The sequence below is a fragment of the Microcaecilia unicolor genome, chromosome 6 (assembly GCF_901765095.1).
Source record: "Microcaecilia unicolor chromosome 6, aMicUni1.1, whole genome shotgun sequence".
NCBI lineage: Eukaryota > Metazoa > Chordata > Amphibia > Gymnophiona > Siphonopidae > Microcaecilia > Microcaecilia unicolor.
Genome location: NC_044036.1, coordinates 257,196,025 through 257,215,988, shown reverse-complemented (window position 1 = coordinate 257,215,988; position 19,964 = coordinate 257,196,025). Strand labels below are relative to the sequence as shown.

Genomic DNA, 19,964 nt, shown 5'->3' with positions numbered 1-19,964 from the left:
AGCAAGCATTCGTAGTGCACTGGTCCCCCTGTCATGCCAGGACACCAACCGGGCACCCTAGGGGGCACTGCAGTGGACTTCAGAAATTGCTCACAGGTGCATAGCCCCCTTATCTTGGGTGATGAGCCCCTAAAGCCCCCCCAAACCCCACTCCCCACAACTGTACACCACTACCATAGCCCTAAGGGGTGAAGGGGGCACCTACATGTGGGCACAGTGGGTTTCTGGTGGTTTTTGAATGGCTCACATTTACCACCACAAGTGTAACAGGTAGGGGGGATGGGCCTGGGTCCGCCTGCCTGATGTGCACTGCACACACTAAAACTGCTCCAGGGACCTGCATACTGCTGTCATGGAGCTGGGTATGACATTTGAGGCTGTCAAAAAAATGTTAAAGTTTTTTTTTTAGCATGGGAGGGGGTTGGTGACCACTGGGGGAGTAAGGGGAGGTCATCCCCTATTCCCTCCGATGGTCATCTGGTCAGTTCAGGCACCTTTTTGAGGCTTGGTGGCAAGAAAAAATGGACCAAGTAAAGTCGGCCAAGTGCTCATCAGGGACGCCCTTCTTTTTTCCATTATTGGCTGAGGATGCTCATCTCTTAAGCATGCCCCAGTCCTGCCTTCGCTACACTGCCGAAACGCCCCTGTGAACTTTGGTCGTCCCCACGACGGAAAGCAGTTGAGGGCGCCCAAAATCTGCTTTCGATTATGCCGATTTGGGCGACCCTGAGAGAAAGACGCCCATCTCCCGATTTGTGTCAGAAGATGGGTGCCCTTCTCTTTTAAAAATAAGCCTGATAGTAAAAATTTTTTATGTATATTAAAAGAAAGAAACCAGCAAAAGAATCAGTTGCATGGCTGGATGACCGAGGGGTAAAAGGGACGCTCAGGGAAGACAAAGCCATAGTGGAGATATTAAATGAATTCTTTGCTTTAGTCTTCACCGAGGAAGATTTGGGAGAGATACTGATGCCAGAAATGATATTTAAAGCAGATGAGTCAGAGAAATTGAATGAAATCTCTATAAACCTTGAAGATGTAATGGCGCAATTTGACAAATTGAATAGTAGCAAATCACCTGGACCAGATGGTATTCATCCGAGAGTACTGATAGAACTGAAATATGAACTTGCAGAACTATTGTTAGTAATTTATCTTTAAAATGAAGCATGGTACCGGAAGATTGAAGGGTGGCCAATGTAATGCCAATTTTTTAAAAAGGTTTCAGAGGTGATCCGGAAATTATAGACCTGTGAGTCTGATGTCGGTGCCGGGCAAAATGGTAGAGACTATTATAAAGAACAAAATTACAGAGCATATTCAAAACCATGGATTAATGAAACAAAGCCTACATGGATTTAGTGAAAGGAAATCTTTCCTCACCAATCTATTACATTTCTTTCAAGGGGTGAACAAACATGTGGATAAAGGTGAACCGGTCAATATTGTGTATTTGAATTTTCAAAAGGCATTTGACAAAGTACCTCACGGAACACTCCAGAAGAAATTGGAGAGTCATGGGATAGGAGTTAGTATGCCATTGTGGATTAAAAACTAGTTAAAAGATAGAAAACAGAGAATAGGTTTAAATGGTCAGTAATCTCAATGGAGAAGGGTAGTTAGTGGGGTTCCACAGAAGTCTGTGCTGGGACCGCTGCTTTTTAACATATTTATAAATGATCTAGAGATGAGAACAACTAGTGAGGTAATTTGCTGATGACACGTGGAGGGGCATTTTCGAACGGGGACACCCATCTGTAAGGGTGCCCATCTCTGAGGATGTCCCTGTGAAGGGGCGGGGCATCCCGTATTATCGAAACAAGATGGGCATCCATCTTTCATTTCGAAAATACGGTCGGGGAAACCCAAATCTCAACATTTAGGTGGACCTTAGAGATGGTCGACCTTAGAGATTGGCGACCTCGGGTTTCGTCGATAATGGAAAACGAGGACGCCCATCTCAAAAACGACCAAATCCAAGCCATTTGGTCATGGGAGGAGCCAGCATTCGTAGTGCACTGGTCCCCCTCGCCAGGACACCAACCAGGCACCCTAGGGGGCACTGCAGTGGACTTCACAAATTGCTCCCAGGTGCATAGCTCCCTTACCTTGGGTGCTGAGCCCCCTAAAGCCCCCCAAAAAACAACTCCTCACAACTGTACACCACTACCATAGCCCTAAGGGGTGAAGGGGGACACCTACATGTGGGTACAGTGGAATCCGGGTGGGTTTTGAAGGGCTCACATTTGCTACCACAAGTGTAACAGGTAGGGGGGATGGGCCTGGGTCTGCCTGCCTGAAGTGCACTGCACCCACTAAAAACTGCTCCAGAGACCTGCATACTGCTGTCATGGTTCTGGGTATGACATTTGAGGCTGGCATAGAGGCTGGAAAAAAAGGTTTTTATTTTTTTCGGGGGGGGGGGGGGGGGGGGAGGGGGTTGGTGACCACAGGGGGAGTCAGGGGAGGTCATCCCCGATTCCCTCCGGTGGTCATCTGGTCAGTTTGGACACCTTTTCGAGGCTTGGTCATGAAAGAAATTGGACCAAGTAAAGTCGGCCAAATGCTCATCAGGGACGCCTTTCTTTTTTCCATTATCGGCCGAGGACGCCGATCTCTTAGGCACGCCCATGTCCCGCCTTCGGTATGTGCTGATGTCCCCGTGAACTTTGATCGTCCCCGTGACGGAAAGCAGTTGAGGATGCCCAAAATCGGCTTTTGATTATGCCGATTTGGGCGACCCTGAGAGGACGCCCATCTCCCGATTTGTGTTGGAAGATGGGCGTCCTTCTCTTTCGATTATGTCCCTGATAGTTATTCAAAGTTGTTAAATCACAAGAGGATTGTGAAAATTATTAGAGGACCTTACGAGACTGGAAGACTGGGCATCCAAATGGCAGATGACGTTTAATGTGAGCAAGTGCAAAGTGATGCTTGTGGGAAAGAGGAACCCGAACTATAGCTATGTAATGCAAGATTCCACTTTAGGAGTCACTGACCAGGAAAAGGATCATCGTTGTTGATACGTTGAAACCCTATGCTCAGTATGCGACGGCGGCTAAGAAAACAAATAGAATATTTGATATTATTAGGAATGGAATGGAAAACAAAAATGTTGACGTTATAATGCCTTTGTATCACTCCATGGTGCAACCGCACCTAGAATATTGTGTGCAAGTCTGGTCACCACATCTGAAAAAAGATTTAGTGGAAATGAGAAAAGGTACAGAGAAGGGTGACAAAAATGATAAAGGGGATGGGACGACTTCCCCATGAGGAAAGGCCAAAGTGACTATTGCTATTCAGCTTGGAAAAGACGGCTGAATGGAGATATGATAGAAGTCTATAAAATAATGTGTGGAGTGGAACTGGTAGTCATGAATCGCTTGTTTACTGTTTCCAAAAATACTAGGATTAGGGGGTACACAATGAAGCTACAAAGTAGTACATTTAAAACAAATCAGATAAAATATTTCTTCACTCAACGTGTAATTAGACTCTGGAATTCGCTGCCAGAGAATGTAGTAAAAGCAGTTAATTTAGCGGGGTTTAAAAAAGGTTTGGATAGCTTCCTAAAAGAAAAGTACATAAGCCGTTATTAAAATGGACTTGTAGAATATCTACTTCTTATTTCTAAGATAAGCAATTTAAAATGTATTGTACTGTTTTGGGATCTTGCCAGGTAGTTGTGACTTGGATTGGCCACTGTTGGAAACAGGATGCTGGGCTTGGTGGACCTTCGGTCTGTCCCAGTATGGCAGTACCTATGTTCTTAGAATAGCCCTTATTTATTTATGTTTGCTATACTGCCTTCGAAAGTCAATATCAATGTGATTTACAAGTTTGAACAACTAAAACATGGAACATAGAACAAAGCTACACTGATCATAACACAACACGAACAGGCACAGCAGGAAGTGAAATAAGTAGGACAACAATAATTCTTCCTGTAGACAGTAAAAACAACAAACGGCACACATAAGGAAAAACAATTCGAATATCTGTTCCAGAAAAAAAAAAGAAAGTTCTGAGGAGCATCACACTATCTATCTCAGTCTAGATCAAACTTCATACAGTAATCTCATGTTCAAGATTTTAGGACAACACAATCTAAATCATTCTCTTTTGCCCCAACACCTCTGTGCTAGAGGTGCAGCCTTCCTAATAGGGTAATTCTAGTTTCAAGCAGCACAGGCCAGGATACATGGGATATCACATTCCATTAGAATCCAGTCCATGTAGCTAAGTCCAGCTGTATGCTGTTGTCTGGTAGCCATGTCAATATGCAGGATTGTTACACCTCTCCCACTTGAGCATGATCAACTGCAGATCAGAGATGCCATCTCTCAGATGAGATCTGTTCACATAGATATGTGGTGGTCCAGTGGATTACATGCACTCTCTTTAAGTTCCAGTCCTGTTTCTTAGTGCTGTAGATAGCTAGAGGGTCCTGTATAGAAGTTGGGGTTATGGACTAATACTGAATCTAACTCCCTGCATCTGTCACAAAACCCCAGGTTGTCAGTGCTTTGGAAGGAAGTTTAAGGTCCTGCTTCCCTTGGGTTAGGGGCTGGGGCTGGGGCTGGTCGCTGGTCCTTCAAAGGTAAAAAATAAGGCCTTACCTGTAATAAAATGGTTCAGAGATAAGCTGCATATACTGTTCCTTCAGTATCAGTAGTCTGTATTCCCAGTAGCTTGCACATTTAGGGTTGATTCTTCCTTCCCCTTACCTTTTGCCTGCTCAATAGGAAGCTCTCTTTAAGGATCTCTAGATTCTAAAGTCTCACTCCTCTCATTAGTTTTCCACATCTCTGTTAGCTTGGCTCATTCTCCTCCCAATAATTGGCATTGTCCTTCTCAGTTTCCTACTGGGTTGCTGGCTTCCCTGTTCTACTCAGACTATCTGGAATTTGTGATTTCCTTCCTCTTTTCTTTCTTAAAAGGAAATAACATTTTGTCTAAAATTAAATACCCAGCATCCTACAGCTCCACTCCATGACCTCTTGATGACAGGATGGGACCTATATCACATATGTCACATATTGCACACATCCTTTTCTAGCATCCCGACTCTCCACAGAGCAAGCAGCATCTATTCTAACTCTACCATGCAATATTTTTCTCAGGGATCCTGGTCGCCTCCTACTGGTGGAGAAACATGTATAACAAGAGGGATGCAGTGAGCCATAAAATTTCCCAGGTTTAGTGGAATCGATTGTAGTTAAACATAAGATAATGGGGTTTTCACACACACACATATATATCCAGAAAGTTATCTCTCTTTTTTCTTTGTAATATATCTTCAAAGCAATAAACAGTTTGCACTTTCCATAAGCTTGCTCATTGGGATCATTTTTTTTTCTTGTGAGTATTCACATCTGCTTTGATTGAAGAATGGGCTGCAGAAAGGATGTTTGAATTTCCAGTCTAAGTAAACAAAAAAGTAATTCCATGAATCTTGCTCCTTGTTTGAATACCTGTACTGTGCGGAATACAAATACCCCTGTGGCTTGAGCAGTATTGTATGAAAAAGCTGTTAGGTTTATTTAGTTAGTGATGGGTCATAAACCATCTATTTTCTCTTTTCTAAAGGTCTAGTAGTAAGCTATTTACCTGCAGATGGATGTTTAAAGTCTATACTAGTACTCATGTTGAAATATTAGCCATGAAGGCGACAGAACAGAAAGCCGGAGAGGTCTCTTTGGTTAAAGAACTAAATAATGAAATAGTTATTCTAATAAAAGCTTTGGACCCACTAGCCAACCTCTCATAATAATGAAGGCAAAAGCTAGAAGCAAGACAATGACCTCTTAATACTAAGCAGTGCTCTCCCTCCCCTCCCCCACCTCTTTACTCCCATTTGTTCCTGGTTTTAAGAAGTCTTGGCACTACATTTGTCTGTTTTGTATTTTTTATTGTCAGTATATGCCATGACTAGTTTTTTTCTTTTTTGATTACTTAGCTTCAGAGATTGTTTTGGCATCACCTCTCCCCCTCCCATTATTGATCTAAGTTGGACTAAACTTTGTATTTAAATTTTTAATCCTAGATTGTGTTGTTTCTATTTGTACCTTACTATTTCAAGCGTCTTTGCTTTTTCATAAACTTCATGGATTGCCCTCCCAGCGGAAGTGGTGGGAACATAAACAGTGGCAAAATTTGTATATTTTCTTATACTTAGAGGTTGATATTCTGCCAACGGCACTCAGCATTTTGCTGATCGCCACCGGCATTATGCCTGGAAATTTAATGCTGGGCCATGCCTGGGCTTTGGCTTTGAACCTACTGGTTTGTGGAGCCGGCTAAAGCATAGCCAGTTAAGTGTGATATTCAGCACTTAACCGATTATGCGGCACTGCATAAAGATAGGACTGACTTTTATGCAGTCTTATTTATGCAGTTATCTTAGTCTGTTAAGTGCTGAATATTGGCCCTTAACCAGCCAATTGCTGACTCCATCCAAGGAACAACCCCAAAATTGCTAGTTTTGGGAAAAGCGCTAACCAAACATTTTCAGTGGCAGTAACCGTTTAAGTGCTGCTGATAATGACCAGTTAGCCCCATACCAGCCAGGAGCCATTTCAACCCAGTTAAATTGCTTAGAATATCAACCTGTTAATTCAAAACGTTTTGGGATAAACACAAACCACCCAATATTTTGCACTATTTAATTTAATTTAATTCTGGCATTTATAATCCACGTAAACATTCAGGTTCCTGGTCAGTTAAATAGCCTTAAGCAGGCTAAACGCTAATATTCAGCGTGAGATAGCCAGCTATCTTGGTTGAATATTAGCACTTAGGGGCAAGCCCGGTCACCAGCTATGTCGTACAACATAGCCAGTTAGCGCCAATATTCATTGGCTAACTGGCTAAGTTTAGTGGCCATATAGACATGCATAAATAGCAGGTCTGTCTTTGGCCACTATAACTTAGCCAGTCAGCCAGTGAATATCGGCTTAACCGGCTATGTGCATAACGACCAACCCCCCCCCCCCCCGAAATTTAATGCTGGTCACCGGATACGGACGGCATTGAATTTATGGGTTCACCGCAGACCTTGGGAGGCAGACCGGCTAACTCCCATGATCAGAATATCAACCCCAAAGAATCCCTATATAGCAAGAGGATGGAATCAAAGCAAGATAAATGACTTCCATACTTCAGAAAAGCCATAGAGTGGTGTAACAGGAATAAAGTGGCAAATACATGTTCTCTACAGAGTGTCAGGTCTAACTCTAGCCACCATCTGTTTCTATGTTACTGTGATACTATGAGTGTAATTTCATAAGGGGACACCTTTTAAGATGCCTATATTGAGTTTAGTTTATAAAGATAAGAAGGCGCCTACTTGTCTTTATAAAATTCTAATATAAGGGGAAGACACAGACATTTATACCAACCATAGAAATGAGGTAAATGTGTGCACCAATAATGTGTCAAGTATGCATATAAATTATAATATTTTATATTCTTGCACAGTCTACCCCTGAGCACACCAACTGTTAAGTGTGCATCTTCATGTCATATCCCCAGATTCTATATATATAGTGCTGAGCATTAAGCGCCAGAATTTGCACAGGATCCAAAATTCACTTGCAGCTTAATGAGGTAATATGCACGTGAATCTCCCCTGTGTACTCTTTTACTCAGCAACACATAATTCTGTAGCAGTCATGCAAGCTCACGTTGAAGTCTAGGAAAAAGGGACTCATTTGATAGATATATAACCACGTAGGGGCTAAGTCATATTGAACAAGTGAATGCGACTCCAAAGGGACAAAGGGTAGGACTTCCAGAGGTACAGCTTCAACTTAGCGTCTTCTAGTAATGGTCTAACATTGAGATTATACATTTTACTCAAATCAAAAGACAATTTAATTCCCAAGTAGGTCAGTGCAGTGTCATCCTATGTAAATGGAAAGAACCTCTAACAACACTGGCAATGCTTTAGATTTGGTTAAGTTAAGCGTAAATCCAGAAAAACTCCCAACATCATTAATAAGGCGCAGCAGATGAGGAAGCACGACCTATGAAGAAATCAAGAAAAGTAAAACATCATCTGCATATGCTGGTGCTTTAATGAGGTATCTGTGTAACTGAAGGCCAGAAATTTGTGATGTGTGAGTAAGCACCCTGAGAAAAAGGTTCCAAAGACAATATAAACAACAGTGGGGACAGAGGACACCCCTGATGAGTCCCCTGGCCTATAGAGAAAGGAGTGTGGCTCCCATTTACAAGAGGTTGAGCCTGTGAAGAACAGTGTAGAGTTTGAATGGCTTGGAGGAACCACCCCTGAATCCCTACCCAGTCCAACATTTTAAAAAATGTTTCCAATGTACCTGATCAAAAGCTTTGGCTGCATCAAGACCAAGCACCACGGCAGGAATCTCATGAGCTTGGCAGTGCAACATAGCTAACAGACTTTTATGGACATTAAGTACTGAGTGATATGTTTTTACAAAGCCAACCTATTGTGTTCAGGTCCAACTAAGTTGGAGAGGTACTCTGCCAGCCACACCAGCACTCTTGCTAAAATTTTAATATCGACATTGAGAAGTGATATGGGGCAATAAGAATCTGCTTCCTCTCTGTGCTTACCAGGCTTGGGAGTAAGGGTGATGATCACTATGTTATCATGTAAAGGGAACATCCCTTCCTCAATCACAGACTGGTAAAAATCCAGCAAGGGGCCTAATATCTGGCATTGTAAAAGCTTTAGATAAAACTCCCCAGAAAATCTGTCAGCACCAGGTGCCAAACAAGAATATAATAACTTAATTGCTTTTTGCAATTCCTTTGCTTGGAGGGGTGCATTTAACGCGGTATAGGCCTCAGCTGACAGCTGGGTAAGGTTCGCTTGCGCCAACAAATCATCCATAGTACTGGGCTCCGTGAGGGCCGTTCTGCATATAATTCCTGAAAATGCTCATAAAAAAGTTGAGCTATATGATCTGGCCAAGTAATTATGCAGCCCTGTGCATTCCACAAGGAAGCGATGGATGCTCTGTTCTATAACTTGGTACCTAAGTTTTGTAATGCTCAATCAAAAAAGGGGTATGGGCATGGAAGGGTCATGGATGGGTCATGAACATTCTCAAAAGTTAGGCGCTGAGTTATAGAATTTGGTTGATCCACATCTTACTTTGGGCGCTGGACTTGCACCTGTTTCTATCAGACATAATTCCAGTGCCCATAGTTAAGCCAGATCTGCACATTATGCCAGTATTCTATAACGTTTGGACACCCTTTATAGAATACTGGCTGACCACCTAAATTTCAGTGCTGTTTATAGAATTTCCCTCATAGTGTGTATTTTCCACTAGTTTCTCTATTTTATAAGACACCATTGACACATCTGTGCATAAATGTGACCGTCTCTGGGAAAAGGTGATTGAAGTAACAGATCCAAATTGTTGAGAATGACTGATTTTTCATACCCTGGGTCTATAAGCAGTCTGAAAAAGTTGCATGTTTGAACTTCTGTAACTTTTTTTTAATACATAAAAGATGGGGTTTGGACTGTTGTATTACAGATTGTTTGCTCTAACAGAATTCATTAAAACCTCATTTTTGGTTCCTGGTGACTTTAGTCACCTTTTCCCAGAGATGGTCACAAATGACTAAAATACTCCACAGTGGGAGTGTGCACAGCCTTATGGAATTACTCTCTACAAATATAACATTTTAAAACACACCTCGGCTATGTGCCATAGACCTGCTAAGACATACTGCAGCAACTGAGGTTAGTAGCTAATGGAGAAGCTCTGGAGAAGCTCTTCTCTAGACATTGAAATCTTTCAAGGTAGTCAGTATTTTGAGTCCAAGAATTAATTCATAGGTTAATGTGAATTAAATGTAAGATGTGCAAACAAACTGAATGGAAATTAGTGAATGCTCATCCCTAATTTGCATTGTCTGGTGTTTCCTAGGAATCCTTGGCTGATAGAACTAATTCATAAATTAAAATATTCAGACTACTTCTGTGCAGGACTTGTTTTTTTTTAATGCTCAATGTGAATGTCTAAGAAGTAGTTATTTTCTCTTCAATAAAATCAAACCTCAATGAACAAGGAGAAAAATGTCCTGTTCTCAGTATTCATGTCTTGAATTTTGTCACCTTCACATATGGGGTGAGAAATGTGAGAGGTACTGAGAAGCAGAGAGCTCACAGCCCAGTGATCAAAAATAAATGTGGGTGCTAGAGGCTACTACCGCTGGACTAGTGCCCGCATGTACCCAGTGTGTAAATGCCCTGTGTTTTCATGACGAGGGGGTGCAGGGGCTGGAGGTCTACCTGACCTCTAGCCCACCATGTTGCTGTCCGGGGGGTGTGGGGACTTGGGGGGCACTAGTTCACCAGGGCCTTGATTTGGGGGAGGGGGTCATAGGGGTCCCATGGACCTCCAGCTCCTGTGTTTGACTGGTCTGGGCTTTTGACAGTCCAAACCTGTCAAACAACTGCTGGAGGATTGTACCTGAGGGCAGGCTGAGGCACAATCCTCCCGCACTTTCCCCTGATTATTAACACTAATAACGTGTCTAAATTTGCATGTTTATTACTGTTGGTCATTGGGGAGTTAATTCCCCTCATTGTTCCAGAGCTATTTTTAGGGCGCTATTTTGGAACAGTGCAGGGAATTGATCATTGGGCTGTCAGTAACTCCAAAGAGATTTAGGGGTATATCTACTAAAGGGCGCTACGCCCTAACGTGCACTTAGCATGTGTGAAAATGCTTACCACAAAGCAGGTTAAGGTGTTTTGTGATAAGTAACTTGTTTGTTTATGTTGTGGAGGGAGTCTGTTGGGGTAGAGAATAGGCTTGGACGCGCTATCATGTTGTCCTAAATAGGAGGTGGTAAGTGCTTGCTGTCAATTTCTTTCTGGTTACACGTGCTAATGCGAACATTAGTGCACAACCTGAAAGAGAAATACTAGAAATCGCCCTATCTCATAGGCAAGCTAGAAATTGGCTTAGCACATGGGAAAGTCCACATTAGCACACGTTAAACTCATTTATTAGCGCACTTTAGTAAACATATCCCTTAGTGTGAATGGAAACTCTTTCGAACTGATACTGGAAGAGCTTTAAAAAATAACTTTGTGCAGTTAAGAATGGCTGCTACATCATAAATTTAGATCAATAATATAGCCCATGAAACTGGCTTTGCAGCTCAGTGGAGTCTGTAGCCAGAGGTTTGCATCCTACAGTACTATCATCACTTTAAGTAGATGGAAACCATCCCTGAAAACCTTTCATGATGGCATCTCACATCTTTAACATGCTTCCTATACTCGAACTAATTTAAGTTTAACTTTGTAGAAATTTCTGGCCTACTTTGAACTATTTGTTTCATCTGGAGGACAATTTTATGTTGGGATTTGAAGAGTGTACCTTCACCCCAAAAATATGCCCACCTTTACCCTTTCTGATCATTGTCAGGGTTCCATCCTTCTAGACTGTGGCTCCTTTTCTTGCCTTCCCTGTCCTCCGAAGTATAAGAACACATGTTTTTTGTTCTAAATTGCAGGTTCCCTGAAAAGTCCTGTGAATAAAACCACCCTGACGCTAATTGCTGTGAGTTCCTGTATCCTGGCCATGGTATGTGGCAATCAGCAATCCTGCCCGCTGACAGTGAAGGTCACCCTCCATGTTCCTGAACACTTCATTGCAGATGGTAAGATCCTGTCAATGATCTTTTACTGTTAGGAGATGGCTCTTCATTTTACCTTGTTAAAAATGATAATGAATAGAATAACTCAGAACAGGGTTGGTGTTAGATATTTTGGGGCCCAGGAAAGAATTTAAGGAGGCGGGCCCCCCCAATCTTCTCTCCTCTCTGCCTCCTCCTCTGATCTTCCCACCTGCCATTACAACCACATATAAAACAACTTTAGTATAAATGACCTCTCACTCACAAAACACAGACAATCGTCACCAAATTGAGAACAAGGGATTACAAATTGGTAATAGAAATATGAAAGCCAAAATTGAACTAAGAACCCAAAGAAATTAAACTCGGCAAGTACTGCAACACTGGAGAAATAAAATTACTATATGCACATTCTTCGGTACTGAACATAATACAAAGACATCTACAATGCACATACCCCAAAGCTACCATATTAATACATTCAAAATAAAACACTTTATTCTATCTTTTTTGTACAGGCATTTTATTTTTCTATCATGTTATAAGTACATAAGCATCGCCATGCTGGGACAGATCAAGGGTCCATCGAGCCCAGCACCCTGTCACCGAGAGCAGCCAAAAGAGCAAGCAATTTGTCCCGCCCATCCTAGAAATACTGTATTATTCCCTCATCCATTCAATAATATTTAATGGCTTTTTCCTCCAGGAAGCCGTCCAACCCTTTTTTGAAGTCCGCTAAGTTAACCGCCTTAACCACCTTTTCCGACAGCGAATTCCAGAATTTAACTACGCGTTGAATGAAGAAACATTTCCTCCGATTCGTTTTAAATTTACCACACTGCAGCTTCATTGCATGCCCCTTGTCCTAGTATTTTTGGAAAGTGTAAACAGATGCTGCACATCGACCCGTTCCATTCCACTCATTATCTTATAGACCTCTATCATATCTCCCCTCAGCCTCCTTTTCTCCAAGCTGAAGAGCTCTAGCCTCTTCAGCCTATCCTGATAGGGAAGTTGTCCCATCCCCTGTATCATCTTTGTCGCCCTTCTCTGCACCTTTTCCAATTCCACTATGTCTTTTTTGAGGTGCGGCGACCAGAATTGAACACAATACTCGAGGTGCGGTCGCACCATGGAGCGATACAACTGCAGAATAATATCCTTATTTTTGTTTTCAATCTCTTTCCTAATGATACCCAACATTCTATTTGCTTTCCTAGCCGCAGCAGCACATTGAGCAGAAGTTTTCAACGTATCATCAATGACGACACCTAGATCCCTTTTTCGGTCCGTGACTCCCAACGCTGAACCTTGCATGACGTAGTTATAGTTTGGGTTCCTCTTTCCCACATGCATCACTTTGCACTTGTTCACATTAATCGTCATCTGCCATTTAGACGCCTTCTGAAAATCTGGATACACAATATCAACCGTCTCATCTTTGTCCACATTTTGTTTACCCCTTCAAAGAAATGGGGTCCCAGTTTCTCTCTTCTGCTTTCCTGTATGTCTTCTGCTAATTCTCTTTGCTGTGGCTGCTGACCATATGTCTTTGCTCTTCTCTCTTGTCTTGTTTCATTCCCTCACTATACCTATCTCTAGCACTGATTTTTCCCTTTTAGCTCTTTCCTCCTTTTTTTAATGCCTCTCTGTCCATTCAAATTTAACCCTTTTTCTCACTCTTCTTCTTTTTTTTTTTTTTTACTTTTTTCAGTTACCTATTCATTTTCCCTCTCCTCTCATGCCCTGGCTCTACCATTTCCCATTCCATTCCTTCCCCAGCTCCTATTCCCTTTGTCTTTCATCTATTCCCCATCACCATATATCTATTTCTGTACTCAGTATCCTCTCATTCATCTCCTTGCCGCCATCCTGCTTGGCCTCTCCGCATGGTTCCACCATTTCCAGTGTCTTCCTCCCTCTACTCTCCTTCCCTTGCCTTTGCAGCCTGGCATCCCTGCCTCCTTTCCTCCATCCCAGCATCTCTGACCCATCTCTCTTCCATCCTGCCCACCTCTATAGTCCACCATCTCTCCCTCTCTTTCCTTCTGTTCTTCCATCCCCCCTTATGGTCCAGCATCTCTCCCTCTCTTTTCTTCTATTCTTCCATCCCTCATGATTCCCAAAGATCTCTCCCTCTCTCTTCCCTCCTTTCATCCCTCCCTCCTTTCTGTCTAGAGGTTTAAAATTTCTCCTTCTCTCTTCCCGTCCTCCCTCCCATTGTCCAGCATCTATCTCTCCCATCCACTCTGGATCCAACATCTCTCCCTCTATCTTCTCTCTCTACCTCCTGTGGTCCAGTATCTCTCCCTTACTCCCTCCCTCCCTCCCCTCCCTTCCATCCCACTCTGGGGTCCAACATCTCTACTTCTCTGTTCCCTCTCTACCTCCTGTTTTCCAGCAATCTCTCCCTCCCTCTCTCTCTCTCTCCCTCCTTCTCTTCTGCCTGGGAGTCCAACATTTCTCCCTCTCTCTTCCCTCCCTCCTTCCCATTGTGACTAGTCTGATGGGAATTGAAAGAGGTTGCAACATTTGATTTAGACCGGTTGTAGCCAGTTGAAAGCAAGCGTGTTGTAACGTCTAATATGCAAAGGGGTTTTGTGTGGCTTTAATTATGTGCCATAGTAGCTACTGAGAATCCTATGCAAATGTATTACAATGAGCTTATTGTTTTATTTATTTATTTATTAGGATTATTTACCGCCATTTTGGAGGAATTCACTCAAGGCTATGTACAGCAAAAATAGGTCAAACGTATGCAATACAGAATTACAGAAGTAAAAATATTCAAACAACACTACAAAATATGGCATAGTTTGCTACATTACAATGTCAACACAATACGCAATAAAACATTTTAATAGACAGCATAGGATGTAAGCAAAAATGGAACATATAGATAGATAAGATAGAGCAACAGGTGTAAGAAAATAAGGCACTATTTTAAAGAAAGTTGCAAATGAGGTCAGAACGGTGCTTGAATATTATCTTGTGTGTATGTGAGAGAGAGAAAGAGAGAGAGAGAGACTAGCAAGCTGGTTACTTCTAACATTAAAGGCCTGGTTGAAGAGCCAAGCTTTCACCTGCTTCCTAAAGTAGGTATAGTTTTGTTTTAAGTTAAGCCTTTCATGGAGTGCATTCCAGAGTGTGGGGGCTACTCTTGAGAAGGCTCGCTTGTGGGTATCACATTGTGTGACATCCTTTAGAGAGGATGTGGTTAGGGATACTCCTTGGGAGGAACTTAGTGACCTTGGAGGAGTGTAGAGGGAGATTAGTATTATAATGAGCATTCTGTGTGATGCACAAAAAGGAGCGCCTACCTTTAACGTGCTAGAATTTACAGCAGATCAGGAGCCCTCCTCATCCACACTGGCAGCTCCGCAGCTAACCCCCTGTCCAGTTCCCTCTCTCTTCAGCATCTGACTCCCAATCACCCTCCGACCTGATACAGGGAGCCGTACACTCCTTATGGCACTCTGGTGAACTTTACCTTCTTGGGGAATGAATCCAGTAATCCCTGTAATGCTTTAAAATTTGTATTCAGATGACAGTTTTGGTAAGCTTAATGATCCAACAGATTAATCTGGCTGTTGTCTATAAAATGTGTTAGTGTCATTTACGTTTCATGTGTGCAGGAGCTCTCTCCCCCTTCCCTCCCCCCACCCCGTGTCCTGGAAACAACTGTTCTGCGCATGTGATAGGTGCTTCCAGGGGCCAATGCACGAAAGTCACCATTAAATTTCTGTGCATCTCATTTGCATGCCGCCCCTTTGTGCATCGGTCTCTGTTTTGGAGTTGGTAAGTTAACCCTCAACTGCCGTATTTAACGGTGACATTTGTGCATTGGCATCATAGTGCCTAAATGCAAGGAGTATACATATGGGTGGGTCATGAGTGGGCAGTGGGCAGGTCTACTGCTTAAGCATGCAAGTTACAGAATACTGTAAGTTACACAAATGCCTGCTGCGTTTAACTGCTCACATACACCAGCTCTATGACTGGCATAACTGCTACAGTGTGGTTTTTCCAGCAAAAAAGGTGCCGGTACTCAAATGCCAGGCCACCCTTCAGGAGTGAGGTGATCACTGAGGGACCCACCCCACAATACCCAGGCCCCCTACAACCAGTCACAGAATCTAAAACAAGGCAGAATTGGTGTGTAGAGCCTGAGCTCTGTCATTAAAACTTGAGGTCCATGGGTCAATTTTACCAGACAATAGAAAAGGTGCTGGTACTCAGTACCCCCAAGTACTCCCTCAAAAAAAGCCTTGTGTAAATATAACACACACTGATACCGGTTATGTTGGTATTCCATAAAGGAGTCTAGGGCCCAGGTGCCGTTATAGAATAGGCTTTCACCATTTGTCCTTGGAAATCCTACATGGAGATGCTCAGTTATTGAATTGCTCCCTTAATTCCATCTTGTTAGACAGCCAAGGATTTCAGTGGCATTGTTTAACTTGAAGAAAAGGAAGCAAATTTTCAGCATGACATGGTGCTGTTCAGGGCCTAACCTGTAAGTTGGCCTAAAGGTGGCATCAAGGTCTACCCAGAGTGTTAGCCAAAGGCCTTTGGGAAATATTACAAGTCTGATCCTTGGTGATGTCAGTGTAGGTAGACTGGATGTCTATCTTAGATTGCATGTTTTACGACCAGTGCTCAAGAGCAACAAAATAAACCAGACAGCTTCTCTCCAAGAATTGGGCTTTCAAAAGAATTCATACCTCCTTGGTAATCAGGATACATCGGATCAAATAAACCAAATTATGACACAGAAAAGTGCTGGTAAAAGATAATTCAGCTATATAAACATACACAGAGGACATATATAAACATTCACACATAGGATACACACACACACACGCCTTTATACCTACAGACATTCATGCTCAGTTAGCCATTCCACACACACCCCGCTCCTCAGCCACTGACAAAAAGACAGACACATATTCTCACACACACACACACACAAGCAGCTCTTTAACAAATTTCTGTTCTAAGTGTTATACATTAGTAATAAGCTTATCCTATATAATAAAACGCACCTCCAACATTCTGAAGCTGACTGCATGGCTGAGGCATTCCTCTGTATCTATCTCCTGAATTGACATCACGTACTTCCGGGTTCGTCACAAGCAGAAGTGACCAACCACATGAGGTTTCTCGGCTTCAGAATGTTGGAGGTGCATTCTATTAAATAGAATTGGTCAGTTCCTTGAAGCATAGCCAGAGCTCAGCGTCCTGCACAGTAACGCTCAGACATAGGATACACATACACACACGCCTTTATACCTACAGACATTCATGCTCAGTTAGCCATTCCACACACACCCCGCTCCTCAGCCACTGACAAAAAGACAGACACATATTCTCACACACACACACACACAAGCAGCTCTTTAACAAATTTCTGTTCTAAGTGTTATACATTAGTAATAAGCTTATCCTATATAATAAAACGCACCTCCAACATTCTGAAGCTGACTGCATGGCTGAGGCATTCCTCTGTATCTATCTCCTGAATTGACATCACGTACTTCCGGGTTCGTCACAAGCAGAAGTGACCAACCACATGAGGTTTCTCGGCTTCAGAATGTTGGAGGTGCATTCTATTAAATAGAATTGGTCAGTTCCTTGAAGCATAGCCAGAGCTCAGCGTCCTGCACAGTAACGCTCAGACACCAGAGAGGGGGGGGGGGGGGGGCTGGCACCAGAGAGAGGGAGGGAGGGAGGGCCTGACACCAGAGAGGTAGGAAACACCCTGAGTTACGTTCAAACAGTACTTGTTTTGATGTGAATAGACAATGTGTTGGGCTAGGCTAGGAGCTAGCCCTAATTAGAGACTGGACGTGCTGGATGAACGCCTGTGAATAACAGGGGGCAACTAGTGTGTCAAATAAAATATTTTCCCTTTTTCTTGCAGACCCTGTGTGTCTGATTGAGTTTGTGCCCAATCCAGGCCACACCCTTTACCACATTACCACAGTTACATAGATGTTATATAACCCTGATGCAGTCCATTTGGGTGAAACATGGCCACACCAGGTGTAATTTCTACATTGAATAACTCTATTCAAGCTACCTCTGGTTCTTTGGATCCTTGGTGCTGTTTTGTTTTTTGATGCTGGTGTAATAGCAAATTTATTTTATGCAAATTTATTGCACTTTCAAATATTTTATGAGTGTGTTCAATTGATTCATAAATCTTTTCTAAAGAAACTGACAGCAAAGGAAATCCAGAATGAATTTGTAGAACTCAAACTCTTAAGTGGATCTTCATAGACCTTTATGTAACAACAGACTTCCACTGATTTGAATGAGACTTGCAAGAACATGTTCTCTGGTAACTTGTTCCTTATCCTTGTTTTTTGGCGGGCTTGACGGCTTCTGACTAGTTTTTACTGAATCTTAGCGGCTTATTTATTATCAACTGTATCATTTTGCACCTACCATTTTGTGATTTCAAGCTGTAAGTGTCAGACCCCTGAAGCAGACGGTTGTTCCGTCTAAACACGGCCCCGTTGTTGTGTCAAATACATGTGTGGTGCTGAATAAAGTTGCTATTATTATGCACTTCTGGCTGTGAAGATCTTTTGGTTCACCCCTACTTTTTGGTTTTCTGCTTGAACTATACATAGGGGGTTTTTTTTACCTTTACCTTTGGGTTTGTTTTGTTGGACTACTTTTAAAATGAACAGGAGGAAATGTATTTTTTATTCAATGACTAGTTAAGCTCTGGAACTCATTGGTAGAGGATGTGGTATCAGTGGTTTAAAAAAGGTTTGGACAAGTTTGTGGAAGAAAAGTCTATAGTTTACTATTGAGATAGATGTGGAGAAAAGCCACTTCTTGTCTCTAGGATCAGTAGCACATATCTTACTATTATTGGGATTCTGTCAGGTACTTGTGACCTGAGTTGGCCACTGTTGGAAGCAGTATACTGGGCTAGATGAACCATTGGTCTGACCCAATATGGGTATTGTTCTTATGCTCTTTTTTGTGATTTTGTAGTCCTCTTTTAATCCTAGTAGTAAAATTGAGTCTTTAGATCTCTAAAAGGACATGTATTTGAATGCATGAAAATATGATGCAGAATAGCAAATGCTGTTATTATCTGTGTGACAAGGTACTTTTAGTTTGCTGTAGTAGTACTGATGCTTTATGGGGAATTTTTGTGACTCTAGGCCCCATGTACTAAGCATATTCCCCACAGAGAAAAAATGGAAGAGAAACTTTAGTATATGTGTGTTTCTTTTATCCTGAATTGTTAGGAAACAGGAATTGATTATCTTGAAGGCCACTGGAGCACTGATCCTTTAACACCTGCTAATTCTATCTGGCCAATTTAATTAAGCAAGCCTATGCCAAGGGATAGAGACCTTCCCAATCCTCACCTGCTACAAACAGATCTGTTTTTCAGAATATCCCCCATGGATAGTCTTGAAATCAAGTAGTACAAATGATTTTAAGAGGAATTTTCTTTTGAAAACGCTATGCTGGGCTGGCCTCTTGGGCATTTTTTACTTTTCTTGCTTTGAAGGTACTTTACTGGGCTACTATAACTCTGTGCCAACCCTACTCCTTTTCCTTGCTGTGGGAGGGACAGTTTTCAAAGGGAATTTCTCTATGGGTAGTTGCTCTTTTATTCATGGAAATCCTTTTGTAAGTTTGTTTCTTTATGGGTTAATTTACTATTATTATTATAATTGGCTATTTTGTAACCTAGACTCTTCTGTAACATTCAGGCACTATAGTTTTGCTATGCTATTGTAGTCTAGCACTGCATGTTAAATTAATGTTCTGATTTCCTTAAATGTTACCAGCAGAACAAATGCTAAGCGTTAGAGCCCATAGGGTAAATTTTTCTAGTTAATGGAGAGAACCAGGAATGATTTAAGCATAAGACTACAGGCACTTCCCCAGTCCACAGCTCTTTCACCCTCTGCATTTTCACCAGTATCATTTCACAGTTCACTCAATCAACCTGCTCAGTGCACAACACCACTCTTATCAAAAAAGAGGTGCCTGAAGGGGTACATATCAATTTCTCTAGCAGGATTGTGAGCACATAATGAAAAATCTAAAGCAGTGATATTTGTAAGGGTGCTTATGTTTTAGGAAGAGATAATGGCAGGGAGCTCTCTCTAATCCCATTTCTACCCAAAAGCTCCATAAAGACAGTCTGCTGTTCAGTGATACCAACTCTCAAATGACCCTGGAAAATCAAGCTTGCCGTGCACATGTGCCAGCTGAGCTGAACGAACATGCTGCTGCATTTGCCTCTCAATAACACAATGAAATTGCAGGAT

The 19,964-nt window shown here is 42.3% G+C and overlaps 1 protein-coding gene across 1 annotated transcript in view; it reads left to right on the top strand.

Moving 5' to 3' along the window:
• Positions 1–19,964, top strand: part of ASTN2 (astrotactin 2) — a 1,362,231-nt gene that overhangs the window by 163,912 nt on the left and 1,178,355 nt on the right. The window contains exon 2 of the mRNA XM_030207206.1: positions 11,533–11,679. Within this exon, the coding sequence (XP_030063066.1) occupies positions 11,533–11,679 (147 nt within the window). The remainder of the gene's footprint in view (positions 1–11,532; positions 11,680–19,964) is intronic.